The sequence below is a fragment of the Chenopodium album genome, chromosome 10, assembly GCF_948465745.1.
Source record: "Chenopodium album chromosome 10, dcCheAlbu1.1, whole genome shotgun sequence".
Lineage (NCBI taxonomy): Eukaryota > Viridiplantae > Streptophyta > Magnoliopsida > Caryophyllales > Amaranthaceae > Chenopodium > Chenopodium album.
In genome coordinates, this window is record NC_137843.1 from 56,259,369 (window position 1) to 56,278,605 (window position 19,237).

The window sequence follows — 19,237 nt, forward strand, 5'->3', positions numbered from 1 at the left end:
AAATTTGAATGTCATGCACATATAGTTTGTGATTTTATGAAGCAAAAGCGAAAGCAAGCACAATCAAGAAAAACCTTTGTATTACACATTTACTGTGCTTAAAGAGATTGAGTTTGATTATTACTCTACTAGACTGCCAGAGTATGGATTGAAGGTATTTGTTATCAAATGGAAGACGTAATTGCTACTGATTATTGTGTAGAAAAATGAAAGATAAACCCCCAGCATTTTTTTTACTGAGTACGGAGTATTAAAAAAAGAAACAAGAGAGATCTTGAGTTTACACTACAACCACATTTGGGCCATAGAAAAAAACCTAGCAAGAGATGGCTTTAACCTCCTAATACATCATTAACCAAACTTGCACATTGCTGAAGTTTTCAGTTAAAGGGCTAGCTAGCCAACAGGCATTGGTTTTTCGAGCACGCCTGCAGTGATTGTCTCTGCATGTCTGGCTGCTGCATCATACATAACACACACCAGAGAAAGATGTGAAATAAGGGAATAAGGGTACACTTAAAAATTGATAGAAGAAGAAAATATTTCGGACAAAAAAGCCTCACCTGGTGCACGCTGAATACGTTTTTCAGCATCCATCCCCTGGGTCACAGTGGACAGAATTTTTCCATTCTCAGATTTAGCATCAGCCCCTACTTTTCCTCTTGTATTGTTGACATAACTGGGCTCATCGTCGTCTGAATATATAACTTGATCAATGACCTTCCCACAAATAGTACAACATCTAACGAAACAAAAACAAAAAAACAAAATTAAGATATAATGAGGATACAAACAACAAACCCAATTAATTCAGTATACATAAAAGGGTGACAATTGCACTAATAGTCTAACACATGACTCAAACTCTATGGGAGCATTCTCAACACACATAATTCTTCGCTTTATCTCAGTATCATGGCAAATTAAGAGGTCCGGGACATCAATAAAACATAAACTCTGCAAAATTCTATTTTATGTCATAAAAATACAGTACTAAATCCTCATACTTGCTGCTCGACCCACAAAGTTCATCACAAAGTAATATCTCCCCCCCCCCCCCCCCTCTCTCTTTCACACTTAAACCGAGAAAAATAAACACATTCATTATATTAGTACATTTTAGAGTGACAAATGCGCTAATATGTTCTCAAATTCGATATTGAAGCATCGTTGGTGAGCACAATAATAATGTGAACTGAAGCTTCTCTTTTTCCCATCAGATTTCAATATTTAATCATCTAAGTATCTAGGCAAATTAAGAGGTCCATATACATGGATAAGAAACAAACCCAATCAATCAATCACATTACATTTTTCATAATGCACTAGCATACTAGAAATGCTTTTAGCCTGGTTAGGACTATAAGAAACCTATGTACCCTAAGAAGAATATACGAAATAAGATACACAACCAATAAATAACACCTCCTTATTTACAATAGGAGGCTCTCGAGGTCTAAAACATGTAAAATTGTACACCAAATTACAACTTTGATCTAAATTTTAAAATAAAGAGTCCAAGTAACATATGATCCGATGCCAACAGATACATGTACACAAGAGTTCTTAACAACAGATACATGCCAACAGATACATGTACACAAGAGTTATTTACAACAGATACATGCCAACAGATACATGTACACAAGAGTACTTTACAACGATCGATAACCATGGAAACAAACAAGTTCAGCACACAACAAATTAAGAGTTTAAGAGCATAAGTAAACTCACATGAAACCCAATGAAGTGGTCTCAACCGGCTGACGTCGAGTGCAACTGCTACACCAAAGTGAAGCCATCTCTGTTGAGCTTGACAGATTAAATAAATTGATACCAAAACACAACAAATTTACAAATGTACCATAAAATCATCGACAAACAGTATTTTCTTGAGTTTGAAATCATGATTATACTTCAATTTTGTATAATTTAAGTACTTTTTCTTGACAAATCATGATTTATTCTGCTCTATATAGCAAAATATACATCTCATTGTGCATCATTGATCATATCAGATTAAGAGTGACCGTATTTCGTAACCAAATCAATAATTCTTCACATATTTTGATACCTCATACAAAATAAAATAAAAAAACAAGACTAATTAAGTTTTTCCAATATGATCCATAATAATTCAATTGTATATAATGTTTCAATTCATAATAATTCATATTTTGATACAATCTAACGTAAATAATAAACAAAAAGAATGAGAGGAAGAAAAATTACCGATTATGGATTCATGGGGTTTTGAAGATGCAGATGAACAGGGGTTTGAGGTGGGTTATGCTTGACACATTAGAACGAAGAACAATGGTGTGTCAGTGTGGCCGGAAAACTAAGATGATTGCTTTGAGAAGCAAGAGGATGGCGGTTTTCCGGCGAAGAAAGGCCGGTTTTCCGGTGATGAGTTATCAACCAAGGAGGGCTGATCAAAAAAATCCTGTGTTATAGGATTCAGGGCCTCAAGGCTTATAGGGTTTTATATGTCATACTCCATAGTCCCATACATAACAATATAACATGTATAGTATATAGATAGCCCGTAATCCCGTATTATAAACGTAAACAAATAAACAACTTAAAATACTTTTATATACGAGAAATATCAGGAAACTCTCTTTGTATTTTTTTGCGTTTTATTGACCTTGAAATGTCAAATTTCCTCTTTTTTTTTTTTTTTTTTTTTTTTTTTTTTTTTTTTTGAAGCATGTCAAATTTCCTAAGAATAAGGTTTTTCTATATTTGTAATGTTAGTTTTTTTTTTTTTTTCAATTACATCGCATAAAAAAACTCTTAAATTTGAGATACAAAAAACCTTTAATCTAGAAAATGATAGGAAATTACCTTCATCTTGTTAGTCAGTCTACCACTTGACTTCATCACTAACTTAGAGATATTTTTCGAAAAAATGATCCAAACTTGAGATATCATACGTCCTCCATTCATAGTATACAATCTTTTACACAATCCCATCAAGTTCTAAAGATGTTTGAGTCATCTATTAGACATTTGGATTGTATCCAGAAAATGTTTACCATCCATCTAATTAGTTGCATTATCATTTACTATATAAAAGATATCGAGTTTATTATCATCTAACAAAAAGAGATTAACATACCCACATTTGGACCATTGAGAAAAGCATAAAAACTATAAGGTAAAACCAAAGGTTTAACCTCCAACTATTGATCAGACTTGCAGGACTAAAACACAGGTCTTCAGTTCACGGGCTAGCTAAGAGGTTTTGGTTATCAGAACGCGACTGCAGTGCTTTTTTCTTCTTCTCTGACTGCTGGAGCCCTTTGAATTCCTTTTTCAGCATCCCCATGCTCAAAGCAGACAGAATTTTTCCACTTTCAGTTACAGCAACTTTGATTTTTCCAGGCTCGGTTTTACTGATACTGTCAATGTTCTCCTTGTTGACATCCGTAACACGGTTCTTCCTTCCAGCTGACATTGGAGTTTTGCAGGCAGATTTAGTTGGTGTAACCATGCTAACCGACAATGGCTTCTTAGTCATGCTTGAACATTTGGTTGGTGTAAGTGTTGGACATGGGACAACATCAATGTCACCAACTACTGCTTCTTCAGGTACAACTTCATTGTCCAGTAGAATGTCAACTGGGCAGAGTTTTGCAGTTTCGACGACAGAATTAATCTCTAGGGTCTCCTGAATCACATCCTCCTTGTCTTTCTCGGATCCTGTCTCATCAATGGTGTTTTCTTCTGATTCTTCAATATCGTCATCATTGGCTTCATCAGAACCAAGCATCACTTGAGAAACTGGAACTTTAACATTTCCTGTAAAAAAACATGACATTACTGTAAGTCTCATTCTAGAAATTACTCATATCGATCTATGGTTGGTAAACAGGCTAAAGTAATATACCTTCTAGCAAATTTTCATCCACAATGGCCAGTGGGACCTCAGTCTCATCCAAGTCCAATTTCACCATTCCCTCAACCAATGTTTTCTCCTGCAATTTGACAATAATAGAAATCAGAATTCATAGGTAAATAAACTTTTTGAAGAGAATAAGGCAAAAAGAAATTTCTTAAAACTCACTTGTAGTTTCTCCTTGTACATCCTCTTCAATTTTCTCAGACTTTTATGGTTCAAAGGTGTCTTACTTTCTGTAGGAACACGTGAATGAACTTGAATAGTTGATTCAGTGTCGAACTGGTTGGCAAGAAGTTCAGCTAGGCTAACTTCAGGTTTTTCAACCCAGTCTGTGGCAGAATCAGTAGTTATGTCTAGTTTCTCAAGCTGGCTCTTTTCAGATCCACTGTCCACGTTGGCTTCCATGCTCAGTAGATCAGACACCTCGTCATCTTCTGGCATCTCATAATCAGACCACTCAGACTCATCTTCTGTACAACTACCTTCACTTTCCACATTGGTTTCCAGACTTGGTTTATCAGCTGAAGTAAACTCAGTATTGAACTCTTCAGACACCTCGTCTTCTGCAGGTTCAGGTACATCAGAATCAAAAGTAAATGTGACCGCCTTTTCAAGCTTGGTGTTTCCAGAATTGCTATCCTCATTGATTTCCAATATGACTTGATCAGCTTCAGTAGTAGACTCAGAAGCAAAATCCTTGGGTATTTGATCTTCAGCATGAGTAACGGCAAGGTTCTCATCAAGGCTCTCTGCAGCAGAAACAGGAGCACTGGCCAGGTTCTCGAGCTGGCTGTCTTGAGATTCAATCTTGCTTGAGTTTTGAACCGTGATGGTTTCCAATTCACTATCAGCAGAACCCAATTTCAGGTCCTCGTCTTGAATGGCAATGTTGGCCACTGCTTCAGTCACCTCCAAAGTTTCATGGCTCTCATCTTCAGCAACCACTGCTTCAGTGACCTCCAAAGCTTCATGGCTCTCATCTTCAACAACAAGTTCACTTGATTCCGTCAGATTCTCGAGGTTGAGAAGATCGTTGTTACCTACGGGTTAAAATGGAAATCAGAACCATATGTTAGCACATGCAATTACTGTCTTCGCCACAATTGATACTGCACAATCTTCAGAAATGAGTAGGTACTTACTGTTACTGATATCATCATTGTTCTCAGAAAAAACTGAAACTTCAGAAATCTCAACACTAGAGATATCCCATTGCACTGCACTACCTTCCTTATTCTGAGTACTTGGAGCAGCTGGAGTTTCAGCTACATCATTCTTTCCTTGGTCTGTTTCTTCTACGAACCTCTTCCTTGAAACGCGGCATGATTTTGTTATCAGCTTGGAGCTTGGTGGCTCTTCTCTACTGATTTTCATTGTGGTACGTGATCGACGAGCATAAGATGAAGTAATTCCTGACATCAGAGGGGAGCTTGGAACTTGAGTGTCACATCCCATCAGTAACTCTTGCAGACCTTCAACCTATGAGAATGCAACAATTAGAAAATTAATACACCTAGCGTACAAACAACATTAAATTTAGAGATAAAATGTAGTCAGAATGGTTTAGGTATTAAAAGCCAAATTAAGATATGGCAGTAAAAGAAACTTACAACTTCGAGGGATTCAAGCGAAGCAGCCATTGCAGCATTGGTAGTATTGGCAGGTTTCTTGTTTCTCTTACACAGAGTTTGGAGGTCCCTTCGACTGAGGCTGTGGAAGTCCACCTTACTGTCATTCGACATCTCGGTAGCTTCTTCTTGTGCATCCAAATCAATGACTTCTTGCCCATCGTTGACCTGCTGCTCTACATCCTTTTGGGGTTCACTTTGTACTTCAATTTCCACACTAACTCCAGAAACCAGTTCTGAAATTTCCTTAATCTCACCTCCTAAACAAAAAATAGGAACAAAATTTAGGCTCTCAGAAATCAACAGCAGTAAATAACATCCAAAGAAAAATTCAGAAAAACCAGTACCAGAAATCACATTGTTGTCAGTAACTTCAGATTGCTCCTTTTCAGCCTCAAATTCAGCTTCCATATTCTTCTGCATATTTGTCTGGATTGAGGCTTCCTGAGATGCTCTTTTCTGAGTGGTTCGCGTTGCCGGAGTCTTCCTTGCATCAGTTCCTTCCACCGCTCTAGTCCTTGTACTACAGCGAGTTCTAGTGGCCGTGGTCCGGGGTGCATAAGATGAGTTAATTGCTGATCTTTCAGGGGATCCCTGGGTTTCAGAATCTGGTTTTGCCAAAAATTCAGCTAGTCCTTCAACCTGCACCATTGAATAAATCAGATTTAATTAAAAAACATATTGAAAATTGCAATAAAAAAAATCCTTTCTACAAATTTAATTTAACTTTGATCAGGATTTAATTTCATTTCTAAGCTGACAATCCAATATTATCTTATTACATTTAACAGCTCCAAATTCCAATTATAATGACATGTTTTCATTCATACATTAACAATACACTAAGAGAAGACATTGTATAAAGCCTAAATTTTAAAATTAGACTTTCTGCATTAATTAGGTTAAGCATAAAATGTATGCAACAAACCAGAACATGAAACATCAGAATTCATTTGATTCAAACCACAAATAATACTGAAAATTTAACAAACAATCTGCTATTGCAAAACTACCTGATATTCCAACGATTGAACAAATATGAATAATATTAGTCATCTTCAACATCAGCATAACTCATCTAATCCACAAAATAGCTCCGAAATCGCAATAATCGACTTGCTATTACACTATCCATCAACTTAACATTACTAATCCAACGATTGAAAAAATACTATTAAAATTAAATCTGGATTAGTTATCTTCTTCCGATTTTCAATTATTAACACATCAAAAATAATTCCTCGAACACCTACACTTTCAGTTCAATTCAAGCTTCACAAAACTATTGAAATCCAGATTCATTTAATTTGAAGCACGCAATAATTCACTGATTTCTCAAACATTTACCGATCAACAAAAACTCACAAACATCTCCACATTTAGGTTCAATTAAATATTTAAATCCAGTATAACAATAATCCTCACAAATGATTTATCAAATAACTAAAACATTTACCGATTCAACAACAACATCATAAGATTAAATCAAACAATATCAAATCAAAATAAAACCCTAGAAAACGAGATTAAGCAAAAACATACAATAGGAAGCAAAGCGAGAGCATCAGCCATGGCAGCATTGGTAGTATTAGCAGGAATATTGTTAAGCTTGCAGAGAGATTGAAGGTCACGTCTCTTGAAGGTTTGGAAATCCATGGATTCTGGAAAGTTCTCTTCAACAGAAAATTGAAGATGAAAGAAGAAGAGAGAGAAAAATAGGGATTGAGAATCAATCAATGTAAGAGAGACGATGATAAATGGTGGTGGCTAAGAGGTGTGAGTTGTGGGGACTTTATATACGATGGAAGAGAGGAGATTTGTGCAGGGTAAAACTAACCGTTAGAGTGTGAGAGAGCGGAAGTTTTGAATTTGAATTTTGTGTGATTATTTTATTATTTTTGTAATCAGGGTTTGTATGCGATTTTGTTTCCTAAGTGGTATAATTGTTTCATCGGTGCTGAGAATGTGGTTCTTGGGCCTTGGGTATTAGGGGGATGGGTTATGAGATTTATACCCGACTTAATCATGACATATGGTTATGGAGAGACGTGTGAAGTTGACCTAGTTACGAAAAGATCTCCGAATTCATGAAATTGACTGATTTAACTCATTTATCGTATTTTGTGATTATCATAATTTTAGTACAGAATAGACCCAAAATCTAACTCGAACCTAATCTATTGTGTATTGACACAAGCAACGAGTTTTATAGAAGGACTAAAACCAAGAAAAAAAAGGGATCATATAGTTAAAACTACGGAGTATAAAAGAAATGATACCCGACAATAAATTTGGCTCAAATATTTTGACACAAAATTTGGCTCAATTTAAAAGGTCACTGTTGTTTTTTAAGAGCAATTTCCATTAAAAAAAACGATAAATGAGTACACCGTAAAGCTCCTAGATTTTATAAAGTAGAACATATCTGTGCTAAAGCACAGAATATATTAATCATCAGTTATTATTTATTTATTTCAAATTTGACATGAGGAGATTATTGTATATTCAAGGGAAGTTATTGTATTGATAAAGTTATGATAAGTTATGGTTTATAAAAAATAAAAAGTAGGGAAGCTAATAGGATTTAAGGATTAAGAGTTTGGAAGCTTGTCATTAAAAGTTGTAAAACTGACAGCGCAATTATATTAAAGATTAGTATAAATGCATTATGCTTCTTACATAATTTCTTAGGGATATGCTAAACATCTAACTTGTTCTCCATGGATTAGTTTAGCAAAATACAAGGCATAACTTACCTTCAAGGCTTCAACTAAAGTTCTGGTAATCATAGTTTTTAGTTTGACAGTAGAATGAGCTTAAACTAATTGATCTGTATTTTCCTTTGAATCAAATTGGAAGTCATTGCAAATTTTTAGTACTGCGTAAAATAGAAGCAGTATTAATAAAAATAAAAATTATATCTACAACATTAATTTGGGTAGTCATTTTTTTTTTTTTTTTTTTTTTTTTTACAGAATTTGGGTAGTCATTACTCATTAACTTGTACATAAAATACTGGAATGTAAGATTAAAGAAGTGTAGAAAAATTAGGTAGTTGGTCTTTCAAAATATTGTTTTAGATTCAGATATAGTTACTTCAGCATATGGATTAACGGAACACAGGACATTAAGCTAACGTATACAAGGTTTCATGACATTATTCTAGCTCCATTTAAGACTTAAAAATGTTCATAGAAGTTCAGTCAAGTTCAATCGAATCCAATAACTTCAGGGTTGAAAAAGCACATAATGGCTTACACGCCCTTAACATCAGGTATAAATCGTCTCAGCCCCCCTTTAGAAAGATCCAGGCTTACAGCAATCATCAAAAGATCTAAAAGATGTACTCAATTTGATCCAAAATCCCAACTGGACCAAATCATCTACACATATGTAATGATTCATTCACAGAACAGAAATACATCGTTCCCCAATGCTTCAGTTGCTTTCAACAACGAAAAGTAGTAGGTTTGTAGTCAATCACAAGTACCTTGTCCGCGTGGGCAAGGAAGAGGTTTGCAAACTCAACATGCTTCGGGTGTGAAACATACTCTGCAACGCCTTCAGTGCTCTCAAATGAGGACTCAAAGATATGAGTGAAACCCTGATGCAGGTTCTCAATGCTTACATCCTTGCCCCTGCAACATCATTCAGCAGATATTTTAGGACCCAATTCCAATCCTGTGCAGGTATATGAATATAGCAACACCATGCTGAACAAATTTATGATGCAACTATCAAAAGTGTTCAACCCAGCTGAATACCCCCCCCCCCCCCCCACCCCACCCCCACCAAAAAAAAAAAAAAAAAAAAAAGGGGGCCTCCTACAGTTCCAAGATTAGTGCAGCTTTTAGGGCCGAGGAGAACCACTTATGTTGCTGTTCACATCAAAAAATCATTAGGAACACGATAGAAGAATCTTCCTTGATACTTCCCTGCTACAATTAGCCCCTCTGCCTTATGCGCAGACAGCAGGCTTCTAACCTGCTGAGCACATAGTAATGTTGGTGTTGCTTTCCTTCTGGTTTACTATGCTAGGACTTCCCCATGGTTTCCTCATCTCTATCTTTTTATTGGTATTTTTACTTTCATAATGCCAAGGTATTGTAGTATTCTCACTCTCTTGTGGAGCTGTGGTGGCTCTCTGCCGCACTTTGGAGGACAGCATAAAATCTTATATCATACTCCCAAAAATGTAACATAAATCAACACAGAAAATTTCCCTAATTCAGTTTCATCATCTACGGAGCATATGATATATATTATATGTGCATATTATGATGTGAGGCTGTGAACTATCAGCTTTGTCCTCTGCACATCTCATGTTACTAGAACTTAGAAACAATTATAGCCCAAACCAATTCAAGGGACCAAAAAAAAAAAACAGATGTAGCAGAATTGAGCAGCAACTGGCACCATATAGTACTTCAGCAAAAGCACTGAGCTATTGATCAGAGGCTAGCATGGCAAACTCCCCTTTCAAAAGCTATTTGTGAGCTTGTTCAGAACTTCAAGAGCTATCTGCATTTCCAGAGGCTCTTTAATTCAGGAAGGAACCATGGCATACCTTGTTAATTTTTTAGAAGACACCAACCCCTGTGGCCCTCCATGGCTCTATGCCAAGCGAGTCACTATTATTGCAAAGAAAATCCAGCTAGCAAAGAAGATTAGGTATCAAGAATGTAAAGCCAATTGACTGTTATTGTGTAATAGACTAACCTAAAGAGGGGTAGTAATATTAGTTTACTAGGTTAATAGTCCTCAGTATAAAAGAGGCAGAGGGGAAAGAAAATGGAGGTAGAAATTTATTAGGGAAACCTAGAGAGAGTTATGGTCTCAAGCTATTGTTAGAGAGGTATAGCCTCAAGCTATTGTTAGAGTGATAGTCTCAAGCTATTGACCTATTCTTTGTAAACCTTCTGCCATTTTCAATCAATAGTCAAGCTTCCATCTTTCTTATTTCTTCTTTATAAATCAATTTACCAAAAATCAGATTATTTAGCTAATCAAAGAACCAATCTTTCTGCTATTCAAAAAACAGAACCAATCTTTCTCTTTATTTTACTGTTATTAGCATGAGTAATATCAGTCTAATAGTCTACTACATATTGATATTGTTCAGCTTTGTTCTCTTCATCTTATTTGAAGAATTATTAGTTTCACTAATTATAATAGCTAAGGTAAGATAATATAAAAGTCAATAAGTTCAAATGATATAGGATAAGTGGATAAGGCTTGATAAGTTCGGATTAAATAAGGGTTAATAGTTACAATAAGGTCTACTAAGGGTCTGTTCACATTTACTGAACTGAGCTGAACTGAAGTGATTGGAGCTGAAGTGAACTAAACTGATTGGAGCTAAGCTGAAGTAAACTGAACTGAATTGAGCTGAAATGAATATTTTATAAGAGAAGGAAAACTGAACTGATTGGAGCTGAAGTGAACTGAAGTGAACTTATTAGAGCTAAACTAAACTAAACTGATCTGAAATTAAGTTGAAGTGAACAGGCTCTAACCCATTATTTGAGACCCATAAAGTTTAATAAGGTCCAATAAATAAGATGTGATAAGTTCAGGACAAATAAGATAAGTGAAATTCGGGTGTAGAGATTACTACCTTAGATAAGAGAAGTATATGTCAATGCCAGTCCTACTTCACTCTCTTAGTCTCTCTTTACAGTACTATCACAAACCGTTTTGGGTTTAGGTTTCCTGCTTGTAGCTAATTGACTTTCATCGAATACCACATCCCACAAAATTCGATACATAACTAATTTCCTATTAAATTTCTACCCGACACAATCTTTATCCTACTCAAAGACATTTAGTTATTCAGAAATCATCAAAGCTCACCCAAAAACGATTAATTATACAAACCATGATTAGTTGACGTAATCTGTAATCCACAGCATGTATGAACAATTGAGTTATCACAAAACAAGAACAACCCTAGTAAATTACAGATAAAAAATCACTGATAATCTCCCAAATTTCAAAAAGGGCATTCACATAAACTATAGCAAGTTATAGATCATCATACTCCAAAAGTCCAAATTGAAGATATTCAAACAAAACTAAGAGAATTAATACAGAATTTCGAACCCTAGGTTTTCCATAGCAGATCAATATAGAACGAATTGGAATGCAAAATAACAAGAAATTGAAGGGAAATGAGGTACCAATGAAAGGCTTTCATGGGTTCAATGTGATTGACGAGATTTGCATAGCCTTTGATGTGATCTTCAATTTTCTCAGGTGAAATGTCATCTTTGAACTTTGCTAATAGTACATGCTTCACCACTCCCCTTGCCTCCTCCATTTCTCACTCTCTCTTCTGACTTTGTGTTGCTCTTTTTCTTTTCAAGTTTGATGATAGATTGAAATGTCAATGCTATAATATTGCCATGACACTTGTGCCACTAATAGAGCTAATCAAGAGTAGCCACGCCCCTATACTCGCCTCTGCACTAGATTTTGACAACGTTGGTTGTCTCTTAGATGACCAAGAAACCAAGTTATCACCCAGAAATACACAATAACCAGATGTCGAGCGTCTCGTATCAGGGCATCCACCCCAATCTGCATCAGTGTATGAGACCAAAGAAGAAAAAGAAGAGGGATACAAGTGAAGATCATAGTCTATAGTACCCTTAATATATCTGATTACCCGCTTAAGAGCTGACATGTGATCAACCCGCGGATCATGCATATGAAGACACACTTGTTGGACGGCATAAGAAATATTCGTTCGTGTGAAAGTAAGATATTGTAGAGCCCCTGCAAGACTCCTATACAATGTAGGATCCTCAAAAGTAGCACTAGAGGTAGCACTAACCTTTGAGTTGGGGTCAACTGGAGTGGGAGACAGCTTACAAGAAGACATTCCGGCTCGCTCAATTATTTCTTCTGCATACTTTCGCTGTGAAAGAAACATACCACCCTTATGCCTAGTGACAGCAATACCAAGAAAATAATTAAGAGGACCTAGATCCTTCATAGCAAACTCTGAGCTAAGAAGATCCATTATGGAACGCCGGAGAGCATCTGTAGAAGTTGTGAGAATAATATCATCAACATACAAATATTATTGTATATTTCAGTTATCTTAACAATTGAGAGTTTGCCCGATTTGAAAATTGTCCGACAAGTTCGCTTAATAGTCCGACCGGCCAATCTTAGCCTAAATATATATACGCTATATTTTGGGTCTGACCTCAGTTTTCGCTGGCCGGGGGGAAGGAGAAGAAGAGTTTTCGTGACCGCTTAATTTTTTAGGCAGTCTGAAATTTTAGTTAAGATTTCGCCCGATTTGAAAATGGCCAAAAGCCGCTTGATTTGGCCCAAATATGTAGGTTAAGGGCTTAATGTATGTTATGTTCACCTTATTTTCTCTTAGTGAAGGCACTTTAGTTTTTAAACTTACGGTTGTGGGTTTAAATTTAATACAATCCATATAAATAAAAGACTCGATTAATTGAGGAGGGCACCACATGGCATATAGGCTTGTTTAGGAACATCTTTAATACATAGTATAGAGAAATTTGTTTAATAATTAGTACTTGAATGTAGTATAGAGCAATAGTTTATAATTTATACGAGTATATTGAGAAAGACCCCATTGTATTAAACTATTAAAGAAGAAGATATTGATTAGTGAAAACAAGATATTGATAAATACGAATTGAAGTATAAAAAAAAAAAAAAAAAAAAAAACGTAAAATATATTATAAGCTAAATTTTTTTATATATATACTGGACTATCGGTTTTTTCACCATATACCACTAAGTTTTAACTTACTTCACCATATACCACCAAAAACTTTCTAATTCACCATATACCATTGAGTTCCTGTACAATACCACAAAATACCTTTTTTGGTAACTGCCGTTAGCCCGTCGTTTGGGGTATTTTACTAATTCACCATATACCTATGTTTATAAAGTAATTTCACCATATACCATTAAATTAAAAGATATTTCACTATATACCCAGAAATTACAACGGTTATTTTTTAAATAAAAATTAGTCGTTGACTATTATAACGGATAGTTTATGTATATAAACATAATACTTGAGGGATTGAAGGAGCACTTCACCTTTCTAAAGCCATTTGCAAAGATGTCAACACACTCGAAATCATCATCGTCAACTTACGAATATGCATACATAAGAATGCCAAACAAAGCTTATACATGTGGGAAGAAATTTGCAATAAGGAGTTGTGATTCGGCAAAAAATCCATAAAAGTTGTACTATAAGTGTGATATATGAGAGAAATTTCGATGGTGCAAGGGTAATGCCAAGAAAAATGTCCTTTCGGGTTATGAATTTCAAAGCAGGGGAAGCATAGACACACAATGTCATAGAGATAAGAGCATGTTGAAGGAGCTCAAGAGAAGAGTAGATGCAACAATTAAAATAGTCGTTGCAAATTCTAGGTATATGGTGAAATATCTTTTAATTTAATGGTATCTGGTGAAATAACTTTATAAACATGGGTATATGGTAAAATAAATTTATAAACATGGGTATATGGTGAATTAGTAAAATACCACAAACGACAGACTAACGACAGTTATCAAAAAAATGTGTTTTGTGGTATTGCACAGGAACTCAGTGGTACATGGTGAATTAGAAAGTTTTTGGTGGTATATGGTGAATTAAGGGCCTGTTCACATTTACTTAATTTCAGTTCAGCTCCAATCAGTTCAGTTCAGTTCAGCTCCAATCAGTTCAGTTCAGTTCAGCTCATAATTTCCCTCTCTCATAAAATATTCATTTCAGCTCAGTTTAGCTCCAATCAGTTCAGTTCAATTCAACTCCAATCAGTTTAGTTTTGTAATACCCCGTATTTTTATGTACTTTTTATAAAGTATTTAAGTATTAATAAAATGTATTGTTAAGGGCTCAAGTATTTTAATTAAATATTTTAAAGGGTTAAAGTATTTTAAGTATAAGGTTTTATAAAAGTAAAATATATTTTGGACCAAACGTTTATTAATTATTGGGCAAAGTAAATTATTCCTACATACTCTTATTGGAATAACCCATTCCAAAACCCATAACTTAAGCCCTATCCCATAACTTAAGCCCACATTTTTATAAGCCCAAATTTAACCCTACACTCCCTACTCTATAAATACATCATGAATCCCCAAAAATTTCCCACACAAAAAGGTTAATCTTATTTTCTTTCTTTTTTATTTTATTAATTTGTAGTTTTGATTTTATTGTTTGAAATTAATTTAATTAGTATCAAATTGTATTCTGATGATTAAACTTTATAATTTCAGATTTTATAAATGTCATAATTTTCAGATTTTGTAAATTTTATAACCTAGGGTTTTTAATTATTGAAAATCACGATTTCAGGGTTTTTACGAACAATTGATTTAGGGCTTTTATAGTAATGATGTTTTGAAATTTTGGTGATTATAACTAATGATTACTTTAACTTAATTACAGATTATTTTGAACACGTAAATTCGTGTTTTAATTTTTAGATTTCCGTTTGTTAATATTAATCCCGTTTTAATCCCGATCAGGTTCTGAACTCATCCGATTTTGATAAAAAAAAAAGTAGTATTTTCCATGTGTAAACAACGTTTTAAGAAAGACTCACTACCTTTGGTAGTGAGCACCACCCTCTCGTGGCCAAATTCTACCTCTAAATATGATTTTCGGGCAGTTTTTGATTTTTAACGAAGTTTTTTATGCTTAAAATTTTATCCTTGAGTTTGATTAATAAAATTAATTATGTTTAAAGTTAATTAAGTATAAATATGTTTTTATTGAAGTTTTAAGAGGTTTTTCATCATATTATAATATTAATTGTTGGTTGTTTTTTTTTAGGAAGTGATTATTTCCTAGGAGATTTTTAATTAAGTATAAAAGTGATGTATTGATAAAGTTTTGAAGGGTTTTTAATTAATCTAAAGTGCTGAAAATAGTTTCTAAGTACTACTTTTGATGTTTTATAAAGAGGGTTTAATCACCCATTAAAAAGGGAGATTATTAGGGGTTTTTAAATAATTTTCAGATTTTTATTAAACTTTAAACTTGCTGTAATTTCATGTATAAGAATATATTTTAAGGTTTTTATGAAGAAAATTTAAAGAACTATATGTAAGCCTTCAATTTTAACTAAAGGGAAGGTTTTAAAGTGTTGTTTAATTGGATTTTGAAGGTTTTTACATAAGTTAGTATTGCTGTAATTTTAATTGCTTTGGTATTGATTTATTTCTCGTTGTTTGGTTTAGGAGAGGAGTTTATAGAAGGTGATTTCTAGTGAGTAAAGTGGCATACCAATTCGTTTACTCAAGGTACGTACGAGTTACGAAACTTTAGATGCATGTTTAGGGATGTATCAAGAACTTAGTATCATGTATAGGATTGACTGGGTTAAATTGTCTGGTTATACATTGTGAATTTCAAATGATGTGCACTAGTTTATAATGCAAGTATTATTTGTGCTTTAATTATGCAAGGTGCGCTTAAAGGCAAAGGTATGTGATTGGTGTAAAGATCAAATTATTACTCATTCATGATTATGTAAACAGGATGAGTAAAGGAGAAATTCAAGTCTTGTAAGACGAGGTTAAGGTTTTGGGGTGCCTTATGCACTCAAGGTGTTTATACACCGAGGTAGTAATGGAATGATTAATAAATGTTTTTTATCACTAATAAATCAAGAATCTAAATTGAGAAATTGCCATGTTTGATTGAATTGTTTTTGGGATGTTTGTATTGAAATGTATATGAGTCATCACCAAGTCTAAACCTGTAAATCACGTAAAGTGCAAGATGGATGAGCAATAAAACTCTGGAATAGTGCACATCTGGAGTAATGACAATCAGGGGTTGGGGTACATGGGGTATTAGCCGTGTACTTTTATCGAGGCCGTCTGATCTCCGAGTCTCCTCTTTCAAATATTATTTTTCTAAAACTAGGAGTTAGGTGAGATCTCATACTAACTACGGTCACGGAGTCGCGCCCGTGGTCGTTGGATGTTTATTGATGTTTCTGAAAGGAGGCATGGGGTTTTTCTTTATTGATGTTCCAAATGGGACATGGGTTGGACAACCTTGTCTATTGCTAAATCCAATGAACTAATTAAATGAGTCAGTCAGTATCCATTAGTGAGGTCTTAATAAATTTAATAGCCGAGTCATGAATTGAGTCTATATTTAATGATGCTTGTGCTTGATTATTGGTAGCATGTTAGGTATTTCTTATTTTATTTCGCAGCTTGTATGTACTCAGCTTTGCTGATTGCATGCTTTTGTGTGTGTCTTTCTTTGGTCACGGCCCTCGCCTTTCAATGACCCTGTGACGATCCAATTTTTACACTTGTAATATTGGGGAGCAGATTAACCATAGGTTCTTACACATGCAGCATCTGTAGCTAGGTGGTGGGATCTTGAGTGGAGTGTTGGTTGCTTTTCTTATTTTTATTGCTGTTTATTTTTGGAAGTTATTTAAACTTAATTTCACTTTTATACTACTTCTATTGGTTTGAGTTTTGAATAAGGGCCTTAATGGTTCCAAGTTGTAAAACTTAACTTGGTTTTGGTTATTCGTTTTGAAACTTATTTATAACTGATTTAGTTTTCCGCTGCTAAATTCTGATATAGCCTTAACGTTTGAACACGTGGCGGTAGTACGCCAGTAATTTTCTTGAAATTGTTCAGGTTACTCCCGGGTTTAAAGAGAGAATTATTGGGGTGTTACAAGTTTAGTTCAGTTCAGCTCAGTTCAGTAAATGTGAACAGGCCCTAAGTTAAAACTGTAATACCCCGTATTTTTATACGTATTTTCCTAATTAATTAATTAATTATTATTTTCTAAAAAGGGTATTTTAGTAATTTAACTTACTATTTAAATCTTGGAGCCAAAACGATATTTGAATTTTGGCGCCAAAAGTATTTTAAAAACAAATTATTATTTTGGATAAGATTTATTATCCATTTATCCTATTTTAAAACCGGATTATTTATATATTTTGGATATTTTAATTAAGGCAAAAGCTATATTTTATTATTATTTTAATAAGTCCGAAAATCCCATTTATTTGGCTAATAAATTTCGGATTTTCCTAAGAGAAAACCTGATTTTATTAGTTAAATTATTTGGTGAATATTTGGTATTTTATTATTTAATTATTTATTACAATAAATATTATTTACACAATTATTTTAATTCCTTAAAACTACAAAATAATTTCCTAAAGTACTAAATAGGAGGGCCGAAAATATGAGCTTAGGAAAGCTCAAAAATTTCGGCCATCCCATGTAGATTTTGGGAAAAATATTTTGGTAAATTGTATTTTTAATTATCTCCTTAAAATCTCCTATTTTCCTTAAATCTAATTCTCCATCTTTTTAGTATCCAATCATTATATTTTCTTGCCATCTATTTTTCTTAATTATTCCCCAAGTAATTCCAATTTCCTTAATATTTTTCATGACAATCATACCTTCCATATTCAATTATACATAATCTCTTCAATATCAAAATTTTCCTTAAATCTTTACTCACTTCTCCAAGTAATCCCTTAAACCCTACTTACCATAATTCTTCCCAAATTCTCTTACCATAATTCTTGCATGAGCTAGCCTATAAATACCCCTCCATACCTCTCACATTCTTCACACCAATTCTCTTCTTTTCTTCTCCTCTTTTTACACAAATCATCTCGTTTATCTTTGAAGCCAATTTTCGGGTACTTCTAGTCAGTTTTTGGGGTATTGTTGTTTCACAGAAGATTGTTCCTCTCGAAAAATCCTTGAGGTTAGGCTCAAAAATCACCCAATTCGGAGTTATATCAAAGGAGTTATAGCCTCTGCAAGTTCTGCCTATTCTTTCCAACGAAAATCCAATTCTTCTCTTTTCCTTAGTTTCTTATCTTTTCTCTTTCTCTTCTCTTATTCAATTATTATTATTATTATTATGGGGGATTTATAAAAATTATTATGAGTAGTTTTAATTATATAAATTAGATTTTTAATGATGTTTATGAAAATTAATTTAAAAGGTTCATGTACATATAGTTAGGGGTTTTTAATTTCATTGTTGTGATTATTTGTTAACCTTATATTAATTAAGGTTATATTTATTCGTAGGGTGTTTTTGATCAAGCTACTTGAGAGTTCTTTTGAAGTGTTTTTGGCTAAGCAAGGATCAAGGTACGTTAGGTGGCTAGATACCTTGAAAGTGATCGATTTGAATGAGCATGTTTGAATGATTTTATGGTGATTGAATTAAATTGACTTGAATTATGGTTTATGAAATAAAAGTATGTTTAAAAGATTGGTTTTAATAATTAAATTTGAGTATTGATTTTTATAACATGTTTTGATTAATTAATTTATTATTCATGTTTAAAAAGGATTGGTTTTGAAAGCTTGTTGGATTTATAAAAAAAAGGGAGTTTGAATTATTATTATTATTAAAGGTTGGAATTATTGGATTTAAAGAGGATTTATTTAATCATTGAACTAAATTTATTATTTATGCTTTATAAGCATGTTAGTAATCCCACTATGCGGATTTGGTATTTTGATAAGGCCTTGGACTTTGTATGACCGGGTCTTTCCTCAAGAATAGCCTTGTAACATAAGGAGACTAGCTTGGGGGGTGTGCACACTTGGGAGAGGAATTGGTTAAATTGGTTTTAAATAATTGGAATTGGTTTTATTGAT

General features: G+C 33.9%; 3 protein-coding genes across 4 annotated transcripts; all 3 read right to left on the reverse strand.

The window, feature by feature from the left end:
• Window positions 1–236: 236 nt before the first annotated feature.
• Window positions 237–2,401, reverse strand: LOC145562603 (uncharacterized). Of its 2 annotated transcripts, none has more exons than XM_081622934.1 (4): window positions 2,233–2,401; window positions 1,735–1,804; window positions 564–742; window positions 237–455 (listed from the first exon to the last, which is right to left on the reverse strand). In XM_081622934.1, the coding sequence occupies exons 2-4, from the start codon at window positions 1,800–1,802 to the stop codon at window positions 397–399; spliced, it is 306 nt and encodes a 101-aa protein (XP_081479060.1). In that variant the 5' UTR covers window positions 1,803–1,804; window positions 2,233–2,401; the 3' UTR covers window positions 237–396. The 2 variants fall into 2 exon arrangements, with proteins under 2 accessions (XP_081479060.1, XP_081479059.1); XM_081622933.1 differs by having other exon boundaries at window positions 239–458.
• Window positions 2,402–2,946: 545 nt separating this feature from the next.
• Window positions 2,947–7,279, reverse strand: LOC145564232 (uncharacterized). The gene is made up of 7 exons (XM_081624560.1): window positions 7,078–7,279; window positions 5,883–6,177; window positions 5,518–5,795; window positions 5,050–5,386; window positions 4,073–4,947; window positions 3,896–3,983; window positions 2,947–3,807 (listed from the first exon to the last, which is right to left on the reverse strand). Exons 1-7 carry the CDS (start codon window positions 7,189–7,191, stop codon window positions 3,230–3,232), a joined length of 2,565 nt encoding a protein of 854 aa, XP_081480686.1. The 5' UTR covers window positions 7,192–7,279; the 3' UTR covers window positions 2,947–3,229.
• Window positions 7,280–8,812: 1,533 nt separating this feature from the next.
• On the reverse strand, window positions 8,813–11,925 carry LOC145564233 (stress-response A/B barrel domain-containing protein HS1-like). Its single transcript, XM_081624561.1, has 2 exons — window positions 11,715–11,925; window positions 8,813–9,173 (listed from the first exon to the last, which is right to left on the reverse strand). Exons 1-2 carry the CDS (start codon window positions 11,852–11,854, stop codon window positions 8,984–8,986), a joined length of 330 nt encoding a protein of 109 aa, XP_081480687.1. The 5' UTR covers window positions 11,855–11,925; the 3' UTR covers window positions 8,813–8,983.
• Between the last annotated feature and the right edge of the window lie 7,312 nt (window positions 11,926–19,237).